At 41.1% G+C, this 22,451-nt stretch overlaps 1 protein-coding gene across 1 annotated transcript; it reads right to left on the reverse strand.

Annotated features, from left to right (window-relative positions):
- Nucleotides 1-1,671: 1,671 nt before the first annotated feature.
- On the reverse strand, nt 1,672-17,845 carry KRT23 (keratin 23). The gene is given in 9 exon segments (XM_020899758.2): nt 1,672-2,026; nt 3,599-3,630; nt 4,445-4,665; nt 7,652-7,774; nt 7,862-7,989; nt 7,992-8,022; nt 9,328-9,484; nt 10,139-10,221; nt 17,383-17,845. Coding segments are annotated over 9 exon segments (1,245 nt in total). The 5' UTR covers nt 17,779-17,845; the 3' UTR covers nt 1,672-1,952.
- Nucleotides 17,846-22,451: the final 4,606 nt, after the last annotated feature.

A 22,451-nucleotide genomic window follows, 5' to 3' on the forward strand; every position in this document is an offset into this window, starting at 1 on the left:
TAAAATAGCAGAGTGAATTGATGCTAGAGAAAAAATTAATTTTAAGATATACCTTGAGACTATAGTACACTGTTAACATGAAGAAGTTCTCCTAGTAGAATGAAATAGAAAAAGAGGACTAATACAGTCTAATATGGATCTTTTCTTGCACCCCCCAAATCATCAAAATTTACACAGAGAAGTATTGCACAAAAATTCATTGATGATATTATATATTGGTTATTTTTGAAATTCTTGGAAGCAATCACACAGTAAAGATAAATTTATAGTTTTACCCCAGGGAATTAACATATTTCATTTAAACCAATGATACATTTTTGCAATCGTGTGATTATCCTGGATTCCTTTTGCCTAATTTCAAATTGTTAAGGGTTGATTTTCTATTCTTTGGGTATTGAGAATCAGAAAATACCAATTATTGCCTTAAAGGGAAGACTAATCCAGTTTTAACACATGCCCAGGTCAGAAAAATATCAATAGCACTCCTTTCCAAGGGAGTATTCAAACATAGAGACAAAAAGTATTCAGGGCATTGCCAATGTGTTAGACGAACATGGAACTAAATGTACTTTTAGGTTAACAACTGGACATGGAGTCTAGAGGCTCAGCTCTAGATCCAACTGCAATAATCCAGTGAGTGTTTGGGTCCATGCCTTTATTGTCTGGGTCTCAGTTTATTTGCCTGTAAAGTGGGAGAGTTTGGCTAGCCCATGCCTGTATAGTGCTGTGCTTAGTCACTCAGTCATGTCTGACTCTTTGTGACCCCATGGACTGTAGCCCACCAGGCTCTTCTGTCCATGGGGATTCTCTAGGCAAGAATACTGGAGTAGGTTGCCATGCCCTCCTCCAGGGGATCTTCCCAACCCAGGGATCGAACCCAGGTGTCCTCCATTGCAGGCTGATTCTTTACCAGCTGAGTTTCCAGGGAAGGCTTCCCGGGTAGCTCAGATGGTAAAGCCCATGCCCATGGTCCATTGAATTGTTAATATCCTAATGCTTCATGTATGGCCTTCTGATGATGTCTTAGTGAATATGTGGGTTTATGTCTTCCTTTTCTCCAGTGTTGCTCCTCTGTACCAGCCTTGGAGTAGTAGCTCACACAGCTAAAATCTGAAAAAAAGACATCTTCTTCAGGGGCAGAGGTGCCTAATCTGTCTTCTTTAGTCCTTATGACACCTCAACATAATATTCTGTATCCTAATGTTTGCAACTCAGATTTTGGATGAGTTGTTTCCCCTTTTAGGGTCTCAGTATCTATCTGTAATGAGGATTCCCCCCATGAATTTCCTTTTCTAGTTTTAACTCTCTTTTAGGCACTGAAGTTGTTCATTTATTCATCTGTGAGATAGAATAGTTTTTGGTCATCTCAGTGAGGCCTCCCTGCGCATTCCTTTCTCTATCCCTGCCCCACCCCAACTTTCCTGCTGGAAGAAGTCTAGAGATCTTGGAGAGCCTTGTGAACCACATCTTGTCCCTAGATGCATGGCTGCAGGTAACAATTCTGCCCAGTGTTTGCTGCAAACACCTTCAGGGCATTAAGGTCCCTGTCGCTCTTTCATGGACAATGCCCTGAGGATCCATTTTTAGGATAAAGAGGTCTTGTCAAGACAAGACTGACCTTATCTTGAAGTCTTGTCTTGCCTTATGATATTTTTTAAAAAAAGGACATGATGCAGCTGGTATGGAGTTTTATTGGCTATAAAACATGTACAATGATGGGAATCTGACAACTGGAGTGGTAAAGTAGAGCTTTAAGCTCATGAACTCAAGTTCGATTGAAAAAGTGCAGCAATATATGAAGATTGTTATGGTGAGATTGTTACAGAGAAAAAAAGTTTCTGAGTTTGTTAACTCCAAGGAAACCTCTTAGAATTCACCTGGGCAAGGACTTTGCATTGAGGGGAAATAGTTTTTACAACAGGCAGAAATTTTTATTGGCCTCACTTGTACTTTCAGATCTCATTCACTTGAGAAAGAATTATTCTTCCATTGACGCTCTCCTGTGTGATGGCCTTGATCTTTGGAGCTGCAGATTTAAAAAAAAGCAACAAAGAGGTCACTGCCATGCTCTCCCCACCATCTGAACTGTGCTCCTTTCCAGGTCCCAGTTCTCAGCACCCAAAGGCTCTCTGTGCTTTCCAAAATGATCACTAAGCAATATGGTGGACTCTAATCGAGTGAAAAGAGATCTTACCAAGGAAGATTTTCCTCCCACCTTCTAGGAAATGAGGGTATCTGAACAGTGTCATTTTCTAGAGGTCAAGACCTTCACCTCAAGTTTTCCTGATACAGAAGCTAGTATTTGACCACAAGTGCTGGAGGGGTCCTTTCTGCTTATATGGGCTTTGAGCACTTGCATCATAGACTCTGTGAACTTACAGAGCCTTAAATGCCATTCTGGGGACCTCATTTTAAGGTCTATAGAGTATGTCATATGAAACATCGTGAGAAGCCAGGAATGTTTATCATGGTCACTGTTTTCAAAGATAAGATTTATTTGAAAAATTGCTTTGTTGATGCATCAATACACCGATTCTAGACCAGAGGGAAGAATTGAAACCAGTAATAGAGATCCAGGGAGAACTTTGTTAAAGTCAAGGCTCTCCAATAGTAGATTGTCCACCCCCTCCAGTAATGGGTTCCCTGTCCCTGGACATGACCAAAGAGAGGCTGGAGGTCCATGTGTTGGGATCTTGCAGAGGGATGGCAACGAGGCCAGCTGTTCTCTGATGGTTACTTGGACTCTCAGTCCCTGAACCTTTAATGCCTTAGAACATTTTATCATAAACTAATCAGAAAGTGCCACCTGTCCCAGACTGTGACTTCTTAAACTTTTCTGTGAGATGTTAAATGTAATCTGAGAAAACAGGGTCCCCTGGTCAAAGGTGTTTGAGAACACTCTGCTAAACAAAATAAATTTTGTTGTGGTTTCTTTCTCTTTCTTTTTCTTCCCTGCAGCAGTATTTGTTCCATCTTCAATACTGAAACATAGCCTGATTCTTCACCAAGAGGATAGTGGTACATAGTATTCCCAGCCATACTGGGCCACAGGACACATCTTTTTATAATACACAGTTAAAATCTCATGGGATGCTAGTGTTCAACAGAATGTAGCTTGGGAAATTATGTGACATCATGTTTTTCTTAATTTCCTAGGATTTTCGCCAGCAGACTCCATAACTTAATTGTTGTTCAGTCACTTAGTTGTGTCTGACTCTTTGCAACCCCATGGACTGCAGTGCACCAGGCTCCCCTGTCCTTCATTACCTCCTAAAGTTTTTTCAGATTCATGTCCATTGAGTCCATAATTTAATAGAGATATAATAATATCACTGATTATTTTTATCTACTTTACTGCTGGCAAAGAGCTTATATATATATATATATATATATATATATATAGTTTAGGACAATATTGAGAGCTCACTTGGTTCTGCCATATCTAATTTAAGTTGATTCCTGGCCATTTGGCAGTAAAGTAAAAACTGAACAAAGAACATTCAGTAGTACACGAGAGGGTATGATTACTGAAGGATGGATAAATGTGCTGATTCATTAAAAAAAAAGTATATTCAAACAATGAAACAGTATTTTTTACCTTTGACGTTTGACTTAGATTCTTCCATTGTCCTATAAAAGTGATAAAGGCTCATTTTAGTATTAACAACAATCATAAAAACTTCTCAAGATGAACTAACTTCCTTTGCCTGCTGGTACATTCATAGCTCTTTAATGAGGATAATTGTTTGAGTTCTGTAGTTTCAAGGTCAGGAGTTCATGGGAGAACCCTCCTGGACCCAAAAGGCAGTGAGTACTGCCTCCCACTAACCCTGGGGGGAGAAATCTGCTGAGTCATCTCCATCTTTTCAGCCAGCTGCAGGCTTTGCCTCCACTGGGATCCTTTTCAGTGTCTCCATCTGAAGTGTGGAACCCCTGGGCTTTTCAAACTCTTTTAAGTTTGGTCCAGTAACATTTTATTTATGTACTAAAAAAATTCTCTTTCCCTTGGGTCATAGAACATATGTGCCCTTTTGTGGACACCTATACCAAAAAATAGAGATTCCAGATAAAAAATCTGGACATCTCAATCTCTTATGAGTCTTTTCCTGCTGTTAGATTCCTCAATCTTTTTTTCTTTTTTGAGCCAAAATTGGGTGCATTCTCACTGGGAAACACTGTGGCCAAACTTTCTTCATTGTTTCTAAAGATATAAAATATTAACTGAAACTGTTGACTTCAAATCTTAGTGTCCTGGGAATGACAGTTGATGAATTCACACTTCCTACTTAACGGAATACAGCCTGATCTAAGTAGCTACAGAAGAAGTTCAGCATAAACCTTTCTTTCTCTACACAGATGATGGCTAACAGGACCATTAGGTACATGAATGCACACAAGGGTGGATTCTCTTTTCATTGCCCTCCCGTGCCAATCTTTGCCTTACCCTCCATTCTCTCCCTCCAAGAGCTGGCGGTAGGTGGCAATTTCCTTCTCTAGGTGGCTTTTGATGCCCAGGAGGACCTTGTATTCGTTATTCTGACGCTCCAGGTCATGGCGTAGCTGTGTCAGTTCTTCCTCATAATGGGAGATGATCCGTTGCATGTCCTGGAGCTGGTAGGTGTACCGAGACTGGGTCTCTGATAACATGTTTTCTAAAGCAGATTTCTGAAAGAGGAATGAGATTTCTTTCATCTACTGACTGATGGCTTGATTTAATAACCTGCTGAGTTGGGCTTCTCTGGTGGCACAATTGTAAAGAATCCACCTGCCAATGCAGGAGACTCAAAAGATGTGGGTTTGGTCTCTGGGTGGAGAAGATCTCCTGGAAGAGGAAATGGCAACCCACTCCAGTATTCTTGCCTGAAAAATTCCATGGAGAGAGGAGCCTGGTGGGCTACAATCCATGGGCTCACAAAGAGCTGGACACAGCTGAGCATGCATGCTTGCTGAGTAGTGAGAATATACCAACTACTCTGCTGGGTATCTTGGTGGAGTTGGGGATGAGTTAGGAGGAGCAGGCTGACTTTTAGGTTTGGTGTCAGGCAATGAGGAGTCAGGACTTTCTGAATCTCATTTTTCTGGGCATAAAGGCTTTGTGTCAGGGAGTTCTATGCAACTTAGCTGCACTCCTGTAGTATTTATTCTTGATGTAGCTTGTTTGGGAGTGAGTATACCCCACCTTGCCCTGATCTGTTCCTTACCTACTTCTGCTTACATTTTGTCTCTGGCCAGACTGAAAGCTCCTAGAAGGAAATAGCAGTCAGGACTGCTATCTTTTTGTATCTTCAGAGAAGGGTCTCAAGTAAGGGTGCCAGCTAAAATAGAGGGCACCTGATTAAGTATGAATTTCAGATGAGCAATCAGTAATTTTTTTTTAGTATAAATGTGTTCCAAATATTCCCCCAATATTGCACAAGGGCTTACTTATACTGAAAAAAAAAAAAAAAGCACTTGTTCCTCTGAAATTCAAATCTCACTGTGTGTCTTCCATTTCAATTTGGTGAATCTGGTAACACATTGTCATTTTTGAGGAAATTCTGAAAGCTGCAAAATGAAGGAAGCAGAGAACCGAGTTCAAGTCCCTGTTCTGTTTGGATTTACCATCTACTTTTCTAGCACACATAACTTTAACCTTAAAGAGACATTCATAGCTAATAAAGCACCCTGCACTTCATCAGGGCTGCTAAAGTCCAGGGGGTCCTTCATGCTGCCTAGCTATTACCCTACATGTCCCTGGTCTCATCACTTTCTTGTTCTCCCAAAGGGTTTTTTTGTTCCTTCTCCTCTGTCTGCAAACTGCCCTTCTCCCTGTCCTTTCTCTTAGCCCATGATCTTGCTTCCTTTGTCGCTGAGGATATGAAAGCCCTCAGGGGAGGGCTCCCACCAGCTCTGCCAGCTTCCACCCACAGACATGAGTCTGTGTCGACACTCATTCCCCTCCTGTTATGAGGGGAATAACCGCCCCTGTCTGTGCCACGGTTATTTCAGCAATTACCCACCGTCTTGCAACATGAACGCTTTCCTCCCTCCTAGATTATTCCCACCAGCTTTCACACAGAATTTCTTCCACCTTAAAATTTGTTCCCTCGAGACCGTAACTACCTTCAGCGATCAGCCAATTCCTCTGCTCGCCTTTGCTTACTGCGGAGCTCCTCAAAGAGTTGTCTATACCCTCTGTTTCAAATTCCCCTTGACCAAGGGGAATCTGGTGCCACTGTTAACCCTAGGGCCTCCTCTTCTCCCCTTTCTTCTTCCTTCTGTTGACTCACTGCATCCAGGTTGGCTTCCCGGCTGTTCCTCCAACCAGTCCGACACACCCACGCCTCGTAACCTGTGCATTTGCTATTCCCTCCACCTGGAGCTCCCTCCCCATAGCCATGTAATGTATCTTCGTATCACTTTGAGGGTTTTGCTCAGCTCTTACCTTAACAGTAAGGCCTCTCCCTACCACCCGGTTTTAAAATGACAGCTCTTCTCCTGGCAAGCCTAACTTCTCCCTCATGTTTCATTTCTTTGCAGCATTTTCCTCCATCTGGCATGTTATTAATTTTGATGATTTGTGCCTTTATTGTCTATCATCTACAGTAGTATGCAAACTCCTTCATTATCAAATCCTGTTACTTAGAATAGTGTCAGGTAGCAGAAAGCATGAAACTGGATATAAATGTCAAGCTGACCTTGCAGGGTTGTTGTGAAATTTCTAATGCTAAAATGTTCTGAAAGCTACAAAACTATTTAGATAATTTTAAAATATGTTAATTTATTTGTATTTAAATAATATAAAATAGTGTAATTATTTCTGTGTTCATTATCATCACCTTAACCGTGTACATTTTAAATATCTGTCCATCGTCACTGATTCCTAAAATGTAACAGTAATTTACCAGGTGCACCTGCAGCGAAATGAACTAATTATTTCTCCTCAAGACTGAGAGCAGAGTAGCACTGGGGAATGGTATTGATGAATGATTAGAATATTCAGATAGGCTAAGAAGGAAATTCAATGATGGATTTTATTTAATAAATTTTAAGTGCTTATAACACTCCTAAAAGCATTTTTACTGAAACCCATGATGATCAAAGGAATGACTTAGACACAGAACTTACTGCTCACTGGGTATAAGACTGTTCACGGTATAAGACACATACACAGTAATAGAGCCGTACTTTGGAGTCAGCAAGCCTGGATTTGCCACTTGCTAATGTTGGCACCAGAATTTCTCTTTCTTGGAACTGGAAGGGGGCGGCATGGTTGTAAGGGGGAGAGCACTGATAGAGGTTTTGAGAGTGTAGAACTGCCACCCCCATACAAACCACCATGTGGCTTCACCATTGGTCACTTATTAACTGTGTGACCCTGGCAATTCACTTAACTGTTTGGGGCTTTGGTTTCCTTATCTCCAAAATGGGGACACCAGCCCTATCTGGAAAGGTTAATATGAGGATTGATGACATTGAATATAATGAATGTGGCACAGCATGGACTCCTCAATAAATGATAGCTTTTATCATCCTCTTTGTGGACAATTTGGATGGAAAGTGGGAGTTTGGATGGAGAAGCGCCCCAAGGGAGTTGGAGAGACGGTCCCCGGAGAGAAGGTTTTGTGGAGGAGGTGGTACCTGACCTGAGATTTTTCCAGCTCAAACTCACCTTGTTGCACTGTGCCTGCAGATCGATCTCCAGGGCCTGGAAAGTGCGCTTCAGTTCATGAAGGTCACTTTGGCTGCTTTGCACACCTGTTGGACTGGCTGCCTCCTGGGCCACGGCTGCTGACTGTGAGACCAAGCCGAGAAGAGAGGCATTGGCATTGGGACCACTTGTAAGTGGAAACTTTGGGAAGTTTGGGCATCTTTCTTTTACCTGCTCTTTGTACCAAGTGTCCAAGTCTTGATGCTTCTTTTTAATTATAAACTCATATTCCTGCCTCATATCCTCCAGGACCTTAATCAGATCTTCTCCTGGGGTTGTATCCACCTTCACGTTGACTTGAACTCATTTGGCACATGGTTTTCCTCTATTTCCTGTTTAACCACAGAGAGAGAAAAGGAATCAGTTTGACAATCAGAAGGCCAGAAGTGTGTTGATGGGAAGCAGCACACAGATCTCTTAAAAATTCAGCTTATGTGTTTGCCACTCCTTCATTGGCTTGGTTTGGTTTCTCAGTTTTTATTTGTTGATGACAAAACATGTTTTTTTCCCCCCTTACATATGTGTGTGTATACATACATACATACATACATATATATATATATATATTTTTTTTTTTTTTTGGCCACACCACACTGCATGTGGGATCTTAATTCCTTGAACAGGGATTGGATCCAGGGCCCCTGCAGTGGAAAAAGTGAGGAGTCTTAGTCAATGGACTTTCAGGGAAGTCCCTCTCTTATAATTTTATGAAGTAAAGAATAGCACCAGACAGGTAATAAAATGGCCCCTGTGATTACTGACTTAATCCCTGGTTGAAAACATTTTACAAGGAATTTTGCTTACATACAGTATAAAGTACTCTTCAACAAATGTTCATGAATGAAATGCTGACACAGTGAAACACTTGAACATTTCAGGTTATAGGCCAAAGCTTTGGGGAAGCAGTTCAGTAACCCAAAGCCAAATGGTGTAGAGACTTTCAAAATCTTGTCAGTGTATTATGACTCTGTAGGCAAGAGGCCCATGAGGTATCATGAAACCCAGAAACCACAGGAAAGGTTTCATTAACCATCACGTCTCACCAGCTGTGCAGAAGGCGAGTTTCCTGGATAAGCAGTTTTGTTTGCCTAAAATAGGGATTGTTTTTTTTATCTTTTCATCAGAGTCTCAGGGATTTTAAATGGATGCTAACTTTTAAAGTCAGTTAAATGATTTTGGCAGTTGAGCCTCAATTTTGGCCAATAGTTATATCAAATATAACTAGTAACTGTAACTATGTAGTTACTATAGAATATAACTATATTAAATATAATCTGGACCAGTGGCAGAGTCTATTCTGTCGTTCTCCAACTTGCTGCACATTGGGTTAATGAAAGAAGTTTGATCCTAAACATTTATTTTTCTCACATCATATTAATAATCAGGTCTAGATAAACATTGTATATTAACAAAATTGTTGACTGATGTCATAGTTAATTGGAATTGTGTTTTGGCTGTTGTATTTGGCGTAGCTGTGAATGTGGAAAAATTAGATATGTATATGGTTCCTTATGATTATTTAGGTTGAAGACAATAGAGCTGGCATTCAGGTGGTGATTTCTTCTGGAGCGACTGAGTCACCTGAAATGTGCAGACTAAGAGCTGTACTGGTTGCCTGGAGATCCTGGGAGTCCTACCTGCTCATGACGCTTCTTCATGAGGATGAGCTCTTTCCTCATCCCCTCAACCTCCTGTTCTAGGTCTGTGGTGACAATGGTCAGATCATCCAAGGTCTTTCGGAGACCTTCAACTTCAATTTCCAAGTCTTTCTTGAAGGAGTGTTCATTTTCATACCTTTGGTTAGAAAGAAGAGAACAGAACACTTGTTATTGGAAGGATTCATCTTAGTTTTAGGCTAAATTTCTTACTTTTTATGTTTCATGCAGGTTTTTCTATGATGGTGATCCAATTTTATTTTTTTCATTAGTGAGAATGGCATAATAAACAGCCATATGTCCGTCACTTAGATTTAGCAGCTATTAACATTTTTCCATATTCGTTTCATCTATAGTCTATCTTGTCTTTTAAAGTAAATTATAGACATTATGTCCTTTCAAACCCTAAATACTTCAGAATGTATCTTTTAAGAAAAGAGAGTTTTCTAAATAAGCATAGTAACATTATCATACCTAAAAATCAATAATAAGTTTTTAATATCATCTAAGGATTTGTATTCAAATTTCCCCATACCAAAAAGTGTATTTTATATCTGATTTTTTAACAAATCTTGTTATAACAAGAGCAAATATCTGTCTGGACCCTAGTGACTGAAGCGACTTAGCAGCAGCAGCATGCCTTTTCATTATAACTTAAGATTTTACATGTGGGTAATGGTGAGATACGTTTTCTTTCTGCAACACAGAAAAAGAAACAAGAACAATTCCAAAAACCTAACCAACCCCCGTCCCCTCCCCTCCACCAACACAACACTGTGAAGAAGGAACTTACTTAAGGCTGAAGTCATCCACTGCCATCCTGGCATTGTCAATGAGAAGGATGATCTGCGCGTTGTTCACCTTGCCATCTGCTATCTGTAAAGCACACACCAAGAGTCACTTCAGGCGCATGCAAATCCACAGGACAACTGCATTTCTGCCCAGTTTCTGAGAATCTGACTCATCAGCAGATAAGGCTTTATTTTCTAGCAGTGGAATAATGAGCAGTCAAGTCAATTAATATTTATTGAGAACCTACTAAGTTCAAAGCACAAGAGTGGTTTTGTAGTAAGGGTATGGTCTGCAGTCACTTTCACTGTGTTTTTTATATTGACTTTTGATAGGATTGATGCAATGGCTCAAAGAATGATATAGATGGGGGAAGGAGAGTAATTGTGGAAAATACCTTTTAACTATCTAGTAAGAGTCACACAAAGTGAAAGTGAAAGTCACTCAGTCGTGTCTGACTCGGTTTTTTCGACTTGTTTTTGTTTTGTCCTTTCAAACCCTAAATACTTCAGAAGGTATCTTTTAAGAAAAGAGAGTTTTCTTGTTTTTCAACAAGGCTATGATTTTTCCAGAGTTTTCTTGTTTTTCGACAAGGCTATGGTTTTTCCAGTAGTCATGTATGGATGTGAGAGTTGGACTATAAAGAAAGCTGAGTGCCAAAGAATTGATGCTTTTGAACTGTGGTATTGGAGAAGACTCTTGAGAGTCCCTTGGTCTGCAAGGAGATCCAACCAGTCAATCCTAAAGGAAATCAGTCCTGGGTGTTCATTGGAAGGACTGATGTTGAAGCTGAAACTCCAATACTTTGGCCACCTGATGCGAAGAGCTGACTCATTTGAAAAGACCGTGATGCTGGGAAAGATTGAAGGCAGGAGGAGAAGGGGACGACAGAGGATGAGATGGTTGGATGGCATCACTGACTCAATAAATATGAGTTTGAGCAAGCTCTGGGAGTTGGTGATGGCCAGGTAAGCCTGGCGTGCTGCAGTCCATGGGGTTGCAAAGAGTCAGACACAACTGAGTGACTGAACTGAACTAACCACAATTATTTTTTGCCCTAAATGACCATAGCCATATGCATAACTTACAGGTATGTACATGTGTTTGAAAAGTATTAAATGATGAGAATGCCCCAGTTGTAGCTATTAAAATATTAAATGAAAGGGGAGAAGGATGAGTTGGGAATTTGGGATTAACAGATACACACTACTATATATTAAATAAATAACAAAGAGCTACTGTATAGCATGGGCTTCCCTGGTGGGTCAGATGGTAAAGAATCTGCCTGCAAGGCAGGAGACACAGGTTTGATTCCTGGGCCAGGAAGATCCTGTGGAGACAGGAGTGGCAACCCACTCCAGCATTCTTGCCTAGAGAATTCTATGGACAGAGGAGTCTGGTGGGCTACAATCCATGGATCACAAAGGTCAGACATGGTTAAGCAACCATGTCACACACACACACTGTATAGCATAGGGAACTATATTCAATTTCTTGTAATAACTTATAATGGAAAATAATCTGGAAAAGGATATATATATATGTATATATATATACATATGTATATAATTGAATCATCATGCTGTACACTTGAAACAATGTATATCAGCTATACTTAATTAAAAAAACAAAAAATTAAAAATATTAACTGAAATAATTCTCTACCATAAATTAAGTAGATTAATAAACTTTGTGTTAAAACTTTAACTTTGTAACTGCCTCTAGTTAAAGACTTTCACTAGATGTGTATATATTTTTTATTTAAAAAGAGAATTATTTTTGAAGTATCCACCTGAGAAATTGGGTATATAAATGTTTGATTTGTAAATACTTCTAGGTAGTTGTAATCATAGAAATACACATATCAGAGAAATATATGACACACAATTTTAATGTATGTCATTGTCTTGGGGAAAATTGTATGGAAGATATCTCAATGTCAAAAGTACCAAGCATTGCGCTGAACTGGGAACCAGCAGATTTTCCTTTTATTTCCTGTTACTGACTATTGGTGTGAACTTGGGTCAGTTACCTAACTCTGTGGACTTCAGTTCCATTTCAGCTCTTTACAAATAAGGAGCTTGTCCTGAAAACATGTGACCTTAGGGGTCCTAGCTCCAAACTTCTGTAACTTACTTGGAGCCAAAGAATCTGTGACATTCCCATTGTATTTATACAGATAATTGCTTTAATTAGAGAGGATTTTCTTAGGACAAACTTATACTTTGACACAAAGACACCTTTCAAAAATCTGGCCCTGTTCTAAGCTCCACTGATTACTTGGAATTTTGTGTCATGAATACACAATAGCAGGATTCAGAGGTGTTCAGGACACTGGGTCTGGAACTCCCAGAGCAGGGCCTGGGGTCCTGCTCCAGCATCCACCTGCTGAGTGAGCTCTGCCAAGTCTTGGCTTCTTCATCCATAAAATAGCAATAATAACAACCATAGAGTTATGAGAATTAGATTAGAAGAGTTTAAATAAAATAATGCAAAATAGCATTTCTGGGCACAGTGTAGACACTCTGAAAACAATCAGTTGAAGCTAAATTAGTTCAGAAAAATGTAAAGTGTTTAATTTTCTTTTAAAACAAGCTAGCACTTTTGTAATTAGAGCCAGTGTCTGCACTGGATAAATCCAAGGGTTTAAATGTTGAGATGTGTTCTCTGCTTTGCTGTTCATGATGGGAGATAACCAGACTGGCTGCCCATGCCCAACTTCTTAATTCCCTTAGTGGATTCCAAACGGCATCGTGACGACTGTCATAATTTTCAAAAGGGATTCTGTAGATAGTTCCTGGTCTTTCCTCTACAGTGCTGCTTAGGAACTTCATACCAATGTTTTCCCCTCCAGGCTGTTTAGTCTTTGCATGATCTAAGCTCATGGGAGATGATAAGTACCTCCATCCAAAATGGCCTGGGGATCCCTGCAGTTAGCCTCAGCTGTTCCCTGAGGTTTTGCTTGACATTCAGAGAAACCATGCCCTGAACACTCCATGAAATCAGAAAATAAAACATACCACCTGTGTTGGAAACACCACAGTTTTCCAACGAAGTACCTTATGTATAATATACTTCTAACTGGAAGACCATGGAGTGATCATTAAGAACATCATTCCATATAGAATGGATAAATGATATTCTGTGCTCTACAGAATGTATAGTGGATGGAACTATATCCAATATTCTGTGATAAACCGTAATGGAAAAGAATATAAAAAAAGTTGCCTCAGTCGTGTCCGACTCTTTGTGACCCAATGGACTGTAGCCCACCAGGCCCCTCTGTCCATGGGATTTTCCAAGCAAGAAGACTGGAGTGGGTTGCCATGCCCTCCTCCAGAGTATCTTCCCAACCCAGGGATCAAACCCACGTCTCTTATGTCTCCTGCTTTGGCAGGCGGGTTCTTTACCACTAGCAACACCTGGGATATCTATACATCTACATGTAGATATATATAAAACTGATCTATTTTGCTGCACAGCTGAAATGAACACAAAATTGTAAATCAACTCTATTTCAATTAAAAAATAATGTCACTTTCTCTATTCTAATACAGGTATTAAGTTTGAGACAAAGGTGAATTTATTTCACAGAAGTGTACTGATGTTGCTTTGTTAGTTGTGACAAATGTGCGATGGTGATGGAAGATTTTAATGATGAGGAGAGCTGGGTGAGAGATTTATGGAAAGTTTCTGTACCATGTAAATCTAAAAATACTCCACATGAAAAGTTTATTTAAAATAATAAGAAGGATGCAAAGCAGTGTGTATAGTTAAAAACTCATCTGTGAATTTATTTGGTTTTTCTGAATTAAATTGATAATTTATCCATGGCAAAACCCACATCAAAAGTCTGATTTCTGCAGTTGGCATTCTCAGAGTACATGAGTTGATATAGAAGAAATTAAAAAACCGAAACTATTTCTTCCTCGTTGGGTTACCTGATACAGTATTATGATACAACCACTATTTCTGAGCCATCCTTCACAGTAATGAATGAATAAGAATGGGTTGAGAAATAATACATGAGGCATAGGTATTGCATTGTGTTGTAATTAATCACCTGGATTCTCCCCAAGGACCTGAGTTCATTCTTTTAAAATAATCTAGTTTGTGTATTAGTGTAGTATCACTGCTTCAGGGTGTGTAATCTACCAGGGAGAGGAGAACAGAAATTGTGACTGTAAACCAACGAGCCAAATATAGTACTATTGAGAGCCATTCTGCACCCTAATATTTGCATGACGATGTCCAACTCTGTGTTTCAAAGGAATAGATTAATTTTTGAAATCATTTTCTTCTCTTTCTTTCTTTCTTTCTTTTTCTTTTGGGTCATGAGGTTTGTGGGATCTTGGTTTCCTGACCTGGGATTGAACCCAGGCCCACAGCAGTGAAAGCTTCAAGTCCTAACCACTCGTACCAGGGAGTTCCTGAAATATTTTCTTACAGACTTTTGGAGTAACATTTAACATCCCTAAAGTGGGGGTGTTGTTCAATCACTAAGTCATGCCCGGACTCTTTGTGACCCCATGGACTGCAGCACGCCAGGCTCTCCTGTCCTTCACTCTCTCCTGGAGTTTGCTCAGATTCATGTCCATTGAGTTGGTGATACTAAGTGGGGGGTGGGAGCGTGCTATATCTACTCAGAACATTTCATGAGTCTTGAAAGGCCCAGGAAGGGGTAAGTCCTGGGCATGGTGGGACTTCTTTGGGCCTCTGTTTTGTCACCTACAAACAGGGAAGGTCTGATAGACCATCTGAACTTCAAAGAGCTGTTTTCTTCAAACACAGAGAAAAACAACTGAAAGAAATCCAGAAGTGAATGTAATTTGAAGCTGAAGGAACTTCCTATTTAGTGTCAGAACTGAGAACCTGGGGTTTCCTGGAGAGTGGGCCAGCCACCTGCTCCTTGTAATTGTCCCCACTTGCTTTTCTCAATTCTGTTCCAAAGAATTTTGGCCTCAGTCTCCTCAACCATAAATTGGGGAAAAAAACACCTGCTTCACAGAACAAGATAATGGGTATGAAATATGTGCTGTATGATTAACAAATGGAATGCATTATCTTTATTAACAAATAACATCATTTTTGATGAGGCAGACTGGCCAGCACCATGCTATGTGGAAATTACGAGGCCATTAGAAAGAGACCTGGGTTAGAATCCCAGCTCTGGCTCTTCCTGGTGGCTTTGGATGGCTGCTTCACTTCTCTGAGCTTCAATTTCTTTCCAGGGTTGTGATGAGAAATAAATCAGTTGAGACAGAATGTTTCCATCATTGCAGAAAGCTCTTGGACCATGCTGATGAGTGTATTCAGTACCTGACATGATGCCTGGCATATAATAATCACTCGATAAATTTTTCTGTCCCCTTTCCTCCATCTTTCTGCTGTCAGCTGATAGATTATTTGACCAGGTCTAACCTCACGTTTCTTTAGGGAGTTATGTTCTTAGCTTCCCATTTGCAAAAAACCCCCTGTCCTCTCCATTCTAAAACCAAAGCAACTTTACTAATAAAAACAGTATGGTAAGGTTTGTTGAGTCACCTTGTTTTTTTGGTAAAGACAACCATGTACTATATAGTTAAGACAATTACACAGTCAGCTATTAGGTTGATTATTCAATAATTAGGGTTCATTATGAGGACAGATTTCTATTATCTTGATTCAAGCAGGGACAACTGAGTGTTGAGAAATAGTATCTTAGAAATATTGGAAACCTGTGATGCTCTTTCTAGGATAGGTTCAATCATGATCTTACAGGAAATTTTCTGGGACTACTTTACTTAAGAGAATTTACATAGCTTTAAAATATAACCTAGATGACTGGATTCCCTGTACTTCTAGTCAATGTTGTGAGACATCTCAGAAGGTATAATGGTGTAGGAAATGGCAACTCATTCCTGTATTCTTGCCTGGAAAATCCCATGGGCAGAGGAGCCTGGTGGACTATAGTCCATAGGGTCAAAAAGAGTTGGACACTACTGAATGAGCAGAAAGCGTGAGGTTAGGTTTTAAAATGTTTGGTTGAAAAGCTATTCATATTTTGAAGAAGTCTCCGTAAGCCATCCTAACTCTTAAGATTCTAAAAATCAGACCCATTTTTATTATTTTTTTCCTTAGCAATATGCCATTTTCAAAACTGTGAGTGGCTAGAATTCGGAACTTCTGGCAGTCCCCAAAAGGAAGCACCCAGGGAAATCACAAAGATGTATCTGCTGGTGGAGTGACAGCTTTTACGTGTGATCTCCAGAATAGTACAACTCAGCCTTTTTTGATGCATAAGCACACTGTTGTCAGGACTTTGCGGTGGAGTGGAGCTGATGTAATGAGACGTAAATGCTTTCTCGTGCCTTGTGCACTGAGCATGAGGAATGAAGACCAGCCCTGATCATTATGATTATGTTGTCGGATCATAAGTGGTACCAGACAGCACCTGCTTTCCTTCCATTTTTTTCTATATAATTCATGTACAGAAGATTAAATACACAAAACAGACTTTCCTGACTCCATATTTAAGGTATGATAAGAAAATGTCCTTGGGTTTCCCAGGTGGCACTGGTGCTAAAGAACCCACCTGCCCATGCAAGAGACATAAGATGAGGGTTTGATCCCTGGTTGGGAAGATGCCCTGGAGAAGGAAATTGCAAAGCATTCCAGCACTTTTGCCTAGAGAATCTCATGGACAGAGGAATCCAGTGGGCTACAGTCCACAGGGTTGCAAAGAGTTGGACATAACTGAAGAGACTTAACATGCACAAGAAAATATCCTTGGGTTTCCCTGGTGGCTTAGTGGTAAAGAATCTGCCTGCTGATGCAGGAGACATGGGTTCGACCCCTGTTCCAGGAAGATTAAACATGCTATCTAAGCCTGTCACAACTGTTGAGCCTGTGCTCTAGAGCCTGGGAGCTGCAACTACTGAAGCCTGCATGCCCTAGAGCTCACGCTCCCTAACAAGAGAAGCCCACGTACCGCAACTAGAGAGAAGCCCCTGCTCTCCACAACTAGAGAAAAGCTCAGAACTTCAGCAACAAAGGCCAAGGCCAGCAATAAATAAATAAATGAAAAAACTCTTTACCATCTGAGCCACTGGGGAAAAGAAAGAAAATATCCTTGAATACTTTTTTCATGATTATTTGAAGCTCCTTTTGTCATTTTCCTGCAAATTATCTTTTCTACTGATTTCTCCTCTCATGGGTCTCCTGGAAATGCAGTCCCCTCTCAAGTTCCAGGGTTACCCAGGATCTTACCTGCTCCTGCAGGCGGCTGATGCTTTCCTCATATTGGGAGTAGTCTTGCTTATTGCCTGAATCTCTTTGCTGATGCCACTTCAGGATGCAGCTTTCTAGTTTCACATTGGCCTCCTCCAGGGCACGCACCTTTTCCAGGTAGGTGGCCAGGCGGTCATTGAGGTTCTGCATCATCTCCTTCCCATTTCCGCCTAGGAGGGAACTGCCTCTTCCAGACCTCCAAGACCCTTCAGGGAGTGGACAGCTCGGTGAGGAGAAGGAAAGCGAGATGCGGACACCCCCGGCACCACCATGGACACTGGGAGCCCGGGGGAAGCTCCCTGGCCGGCCCCAGCCGCCTCCTGTGGCATAGAGGGAAACTGAGGGGTTCTGGCTGAAGCTCTGGTTGGAATTCATGGTCCCATCTGTGTCTGGGGCAGGACTGGGCTCTGGTCCACTCCCTGGCACCACAAAACTGAGCCGCCCCAGACTGCCCCAGATGGCTTTATGCCCTTTGCTGTGGGAGTTCCCTCTTCTGACAGCTGTACCGACAAGATCCTATCATTGTGCAACACGTGTTTCCTCTTGGTCAATCCCAAAGCGCCCCCGGGCCTTCACACATGGGGCTGTTGTTTAGAGTCACATCGATATGCCAGGTTGTTTCTCCCTCCCAGTGGTAACCTGGAGGTGTGGCCCACGACCTTAGGTGGGTATTAGTCTCAGGTGTCTTTCTAGTCTGTCTGTGGGTTTTTCCCATTGTCCATTTATCTGGAAAAGGTCTGATTGAAGTTCACAGACAGGTGATTTGGGGTGGCATAGATTTCCCTTGAAAAAGTAGACATTAAACACACGGACACACACCTGCCCCTACCCAATCCCCAAATAAACACACCCCAGCTCTAAAGCAAGGATGGGAGGGACTCACAATGCAAGAGCCAGATCAGGACAGAATCTCAGGTCCTGGATTGAAAATACTTGTGCAGAGGAAATGGAGACAGTTCTGAATATCTGATCCTCTGTCGCAGCCGCTGTTGGATGGAAAGTAATTTCAAAGGAATCATTCTTAAGAACAAACCCACAATTATAATTAATTAATGAATGACCGAATCTTCCACTTCCAGGCTGCCTTTCATCCCAGCACACCTCAAAACCAAACAACCCCAGCCTGTGCTCAGGACTTTCCTCAGCCCCTGGGAGGCAGGGAGCCTTTGTTAAGTGGCCAGCAGCCCTGATCTCGCTGAGCCCTGGAAAGGCTCAGTGCTGTGTCTATGACCTGCGGAGCAAACAGAGGGAAACAGGAAATGTGCCATGATTGTCGAACACGCTTGATGAATCTTATGCTTTGGCTGCCAAGGTAAATGTTAGGAATGAATAAAGAAATACTCTGGGGGTGGAGAGCCACGTGCTGCTTACTGGCAACTAGATTTAAAGGAGAATTAGGAATAAAATGGCAGCATCTTGAAGGGACAGAAGTGTTCCTTAGTCCAAGCCACTGATTTTACAGATGAGGAAAACTGAGGCCCATGGGGTGGGGTGGGCAGGATGGCAGAGGACAGATTGTGGGTTAGTGGCAAAGCCAGGGTGCGGCTCCTTCTGCCACATAGCGTGGTTATCATTGAGTTGAATCTTGACGGAGCCCTGGATCACACTTCTCTTTCATAATGGTGATAATGGGACTTCCAAGTTTACATAGCCCTTTGATATTCTGTATTTAATCCACATAGCAACTCTTGATGTAGCCAGGCAGGAGTTATTGTTCCCGTTTTCCTCCTAGAGGTGAAAGATGGGGAGCTGATTTGCATGTAATGTAAATCAACACGGGAATTTGCGTTTGTTTTGGCCTTGGTCTGTGCTGTTTCCTCTGCTTGGAAAACCGCTGCTTGTGCTGCCTCGGCCTGCTCTCCTGCCTTCCAGATGTAGTTCGAGGGTTAACTGCTTTCATCGCAATCGTTATCTGAATCTTCTTGCATGAGTTGGGTGCTCCTTCTTTGAGGAAAATGCCTTTTCTAGATCCCAAGATCTTCCAGAGGAGCAGACAGCTTGGTATCCCTACCCCAGAGCAGAAGGGTGGGAACTGGGAACCGCCTGCCCTGAGCTGGGTCCAGCCACCACCCGGGCCTAAGTTCACCCTATTCCTTCACTCACCACATTGCATTGCATATGTTACACTCCTTGGGGACTACAGGCTTCTTGAAAATAAGGATTATGTCTTTCATCTTTAAAGCATCAAAGTCTGGCTTCTTATAGGCATTTCATAAACAGTGCATGTTAATAGTGAAACTTTAAGAGCCAGGATTTTAACTCAGGTCCTCTGACGCTGTCACCTCCTGCCTCTTTTAGGAGTGTGAGTTGTAAAATCAGAGAGTAAGAAAAAGCCTCTGCCAGTGGTCAACCAGCTAGCTACAAAAGCAAAATCATTCCTAATTAAAATAAAATCAACTAAAGCACACAGCTCAGCTTGTCTGCCCTGGCAACAAGACCTTGGAAAAAGTCCTCTGGACTTTCTCCATCTCACTGTGTGCAGGATGGAAAACTTTGTTAAGACTTACAGGGAATGCCCTTTGCAAGTGTTATATAGTCACGTACATCTCTAAACATGACAGAAAGACGAAGGGAGAGATGATGAACATAGAGCGAATAAGGGAAATATAGAGACTTGTTCAGACATGTGGTGGCAAGCTGTGTTCTGATGGATGTGAATGGTTCTGGATAATTTGTTCGGCTCAGGTTTGTGTTCTCATGGACTGAGCTTCACATCCAGGTGTAGGATGTGCTAGGGCTAGGCTGCACTCCGTTTCCCCAAAGTCTGTCACAATCATCTACAATGGAATTGACTGTTACCTGCTCATTTCAGGTGTGCATAACTGGCAATGACTTCTTAGCCCCATGAATCTGGCACATTTTACATTAGTATGTGGGGTTTGGATTTATAAGAGTTAACCTCGAGCAAAGTATTTCTGGCATTGGAGCAGGACCCAGAGGAGGGAAATTTGATGGTGAGATTTGAGAGGACTTGGTAGAAGTCACTTCTTCTAGGAGCATCATATGATGACTTTCCTTGTAACCCCCTGATGTGTGCAGTTCCACTGGATTTTAGAAACATTTCAGATCCTCTCCATCTGTGTACATTGCTAGACATATGGACGGCTAGAATAATTTTAGAGAAATGACTTCATATGGTTTATTTTAATTTAGAAGAATTAGGTTAATTAAAAAATTAACTGACAAGAAACTAAAGTGAATTCACTTCAGTTACAAATTTTCTATAGGGTTTTAAAACTGTCATACTATTCTTTTAATTGACAGCTTTTAAGGAGAGTGAAATGGCCTGTAAGTGCCAATATATGAGGGTCACAAAGCTAAAAAACGGCCAGCAAGTAGTCATTTGGTGCAGATCTTTGCTTTTAGCAGGTCGACCTCAAATTTCTGAGCTTATTTTTAAACTATCTTTTAAAGAACTCAAGGGATAAAAGGCTCAGTTGCGCTCTCAATACATGTCCTACATTTATTCATCCTTTTGGTCACTAAGGACTTCCCTTGTGGCTCAGACGGTAAAGCATCTGCCTACAATGCGGGAGACCCAGGTTCGATCCCTAGGGATCCTCTGGAGAAGGAAATGGCAACTCACTCCAGTACTCTTGCCTGGAAAATCCCATGGATGGAGGAACGTGGTAGGCTACAGTCCATGGGGTCTCAAAGAGTTGGACACGACTCAGTGACTTCACTTGGTCACTAAGCCTTTCACCTGTAAAAGGGTTTCATGAATTTTTGGGGGGAGGGGTATTTCTATTGAGTTCAAATTGTTTAACATCTTAATTATTCTTCTTTGTATGACTTCCCAGGTAAAAGACTTGTAATTTTCACATTAAGTTCATCTTTCTGATAACCTGAAATGTTGTCTTAAAAGGGAATGGATATTTTACAGGAGAGGCTGGTGGTGAGTGGATGAATGGGATTGCCCGTGGGTGTATCAGGGATCAGAAGAGAGCCCTGTCAACAGTTAGCTGTCATTAACTGGGAGCAGTGTGTTCGTGCCTTTCAAAGATAGCCATTCATCACTGAAGCATTCCCTGGGCACCATCTTCTTTATAGCGAGAGAAGAATGGTCAAAACAATCCCCAAATAGATCTTTACTATGCATCACATTTCAGAACAGATGAGTAGTAGATCTTCAGGCAAAATTGCTATGTCATTATCCTATGATTTAGAGGGTTACATAAAAAAGATAAAACATTTATAGAAATAAAACATAGCTTCTACAGTGATGCCAGAGCAGGGATTTTGTAAGTGCCTAAGTTTATCAAACTGTGGCCAAAAAATAAACTTTTTTTGTATTTTGATTTTTCCTGGAAGAGGGGTTGACAGCTAGAAGGCTTAATTAAGAAGTATTCAGTGTTGTATTTCAGACTAGGAGAGGAAAGCAAACTAACTTAAAGTTGCTTCCAAATATACCTGTCTAGATTGACTGACAAAACAGGAAAAATAATAAACACACACATAGGTAAAAAGAGTTTTAAGATCATAGAAGGAAAGTTTCTCAAATGGAAGATAATGAGACAACTGTGTTGGAAACCTTTCTTTCTAAAATTTTTATTTTCTATTTTGAGTAGAGTTGATTAACAGTGTTGTGTTACTTTCAGGTGTATCTCTAAGTGATTCAGTTGTACATATGTTTAATACATATACCTATTCCTTTTCATTCTTGTCCCATTTAGGTCATTACAGAGTATTGAATGGAGTTTCCTATACTCTACAATAGGTTCTTGTTGCTTATCTATTTAAAATATGCCCTTCTTAGTTTGATTTTTCAAAGCAGGAGAGAATTAGGTAACGATGCAGAGGTGGATAGAGCCTTGTAAGTGACTACAAATGAATAGTATCAGGGACTTTAAGAGAAGAGTTAGGGGGACTTCCCTGGTGCTTCAGTGGTTAAGAATCCACCTTCTAATGCAGGGATTGTGGGTTCAATTCCTGGTTGGGGAACTAAGATCCCACATGCCTTGGGGCAATGAAGCCTGAGTGCCCCAACTAAGTCTCGACATAGACAAAAATAAACAAGCAAATATTAGAAAAAAGAGGGGAGTTAAAAA

The sequence above is a fragment of the Odocoileus virginianus genome, chromosome 17 (genome assembly GCF_023699985.2).
Source record: "Odocoileus virginianus isolate 20LAN1187 ecotype Illinois chromosome 17, Ovbor_1.2, whole genome shotgun sequence".
NCBI lineage: Eukaryota > Metazoa > Chordata > Mammalia > Artiodactyla > Cervidae > Odocoileus > Odocoileus virginianus.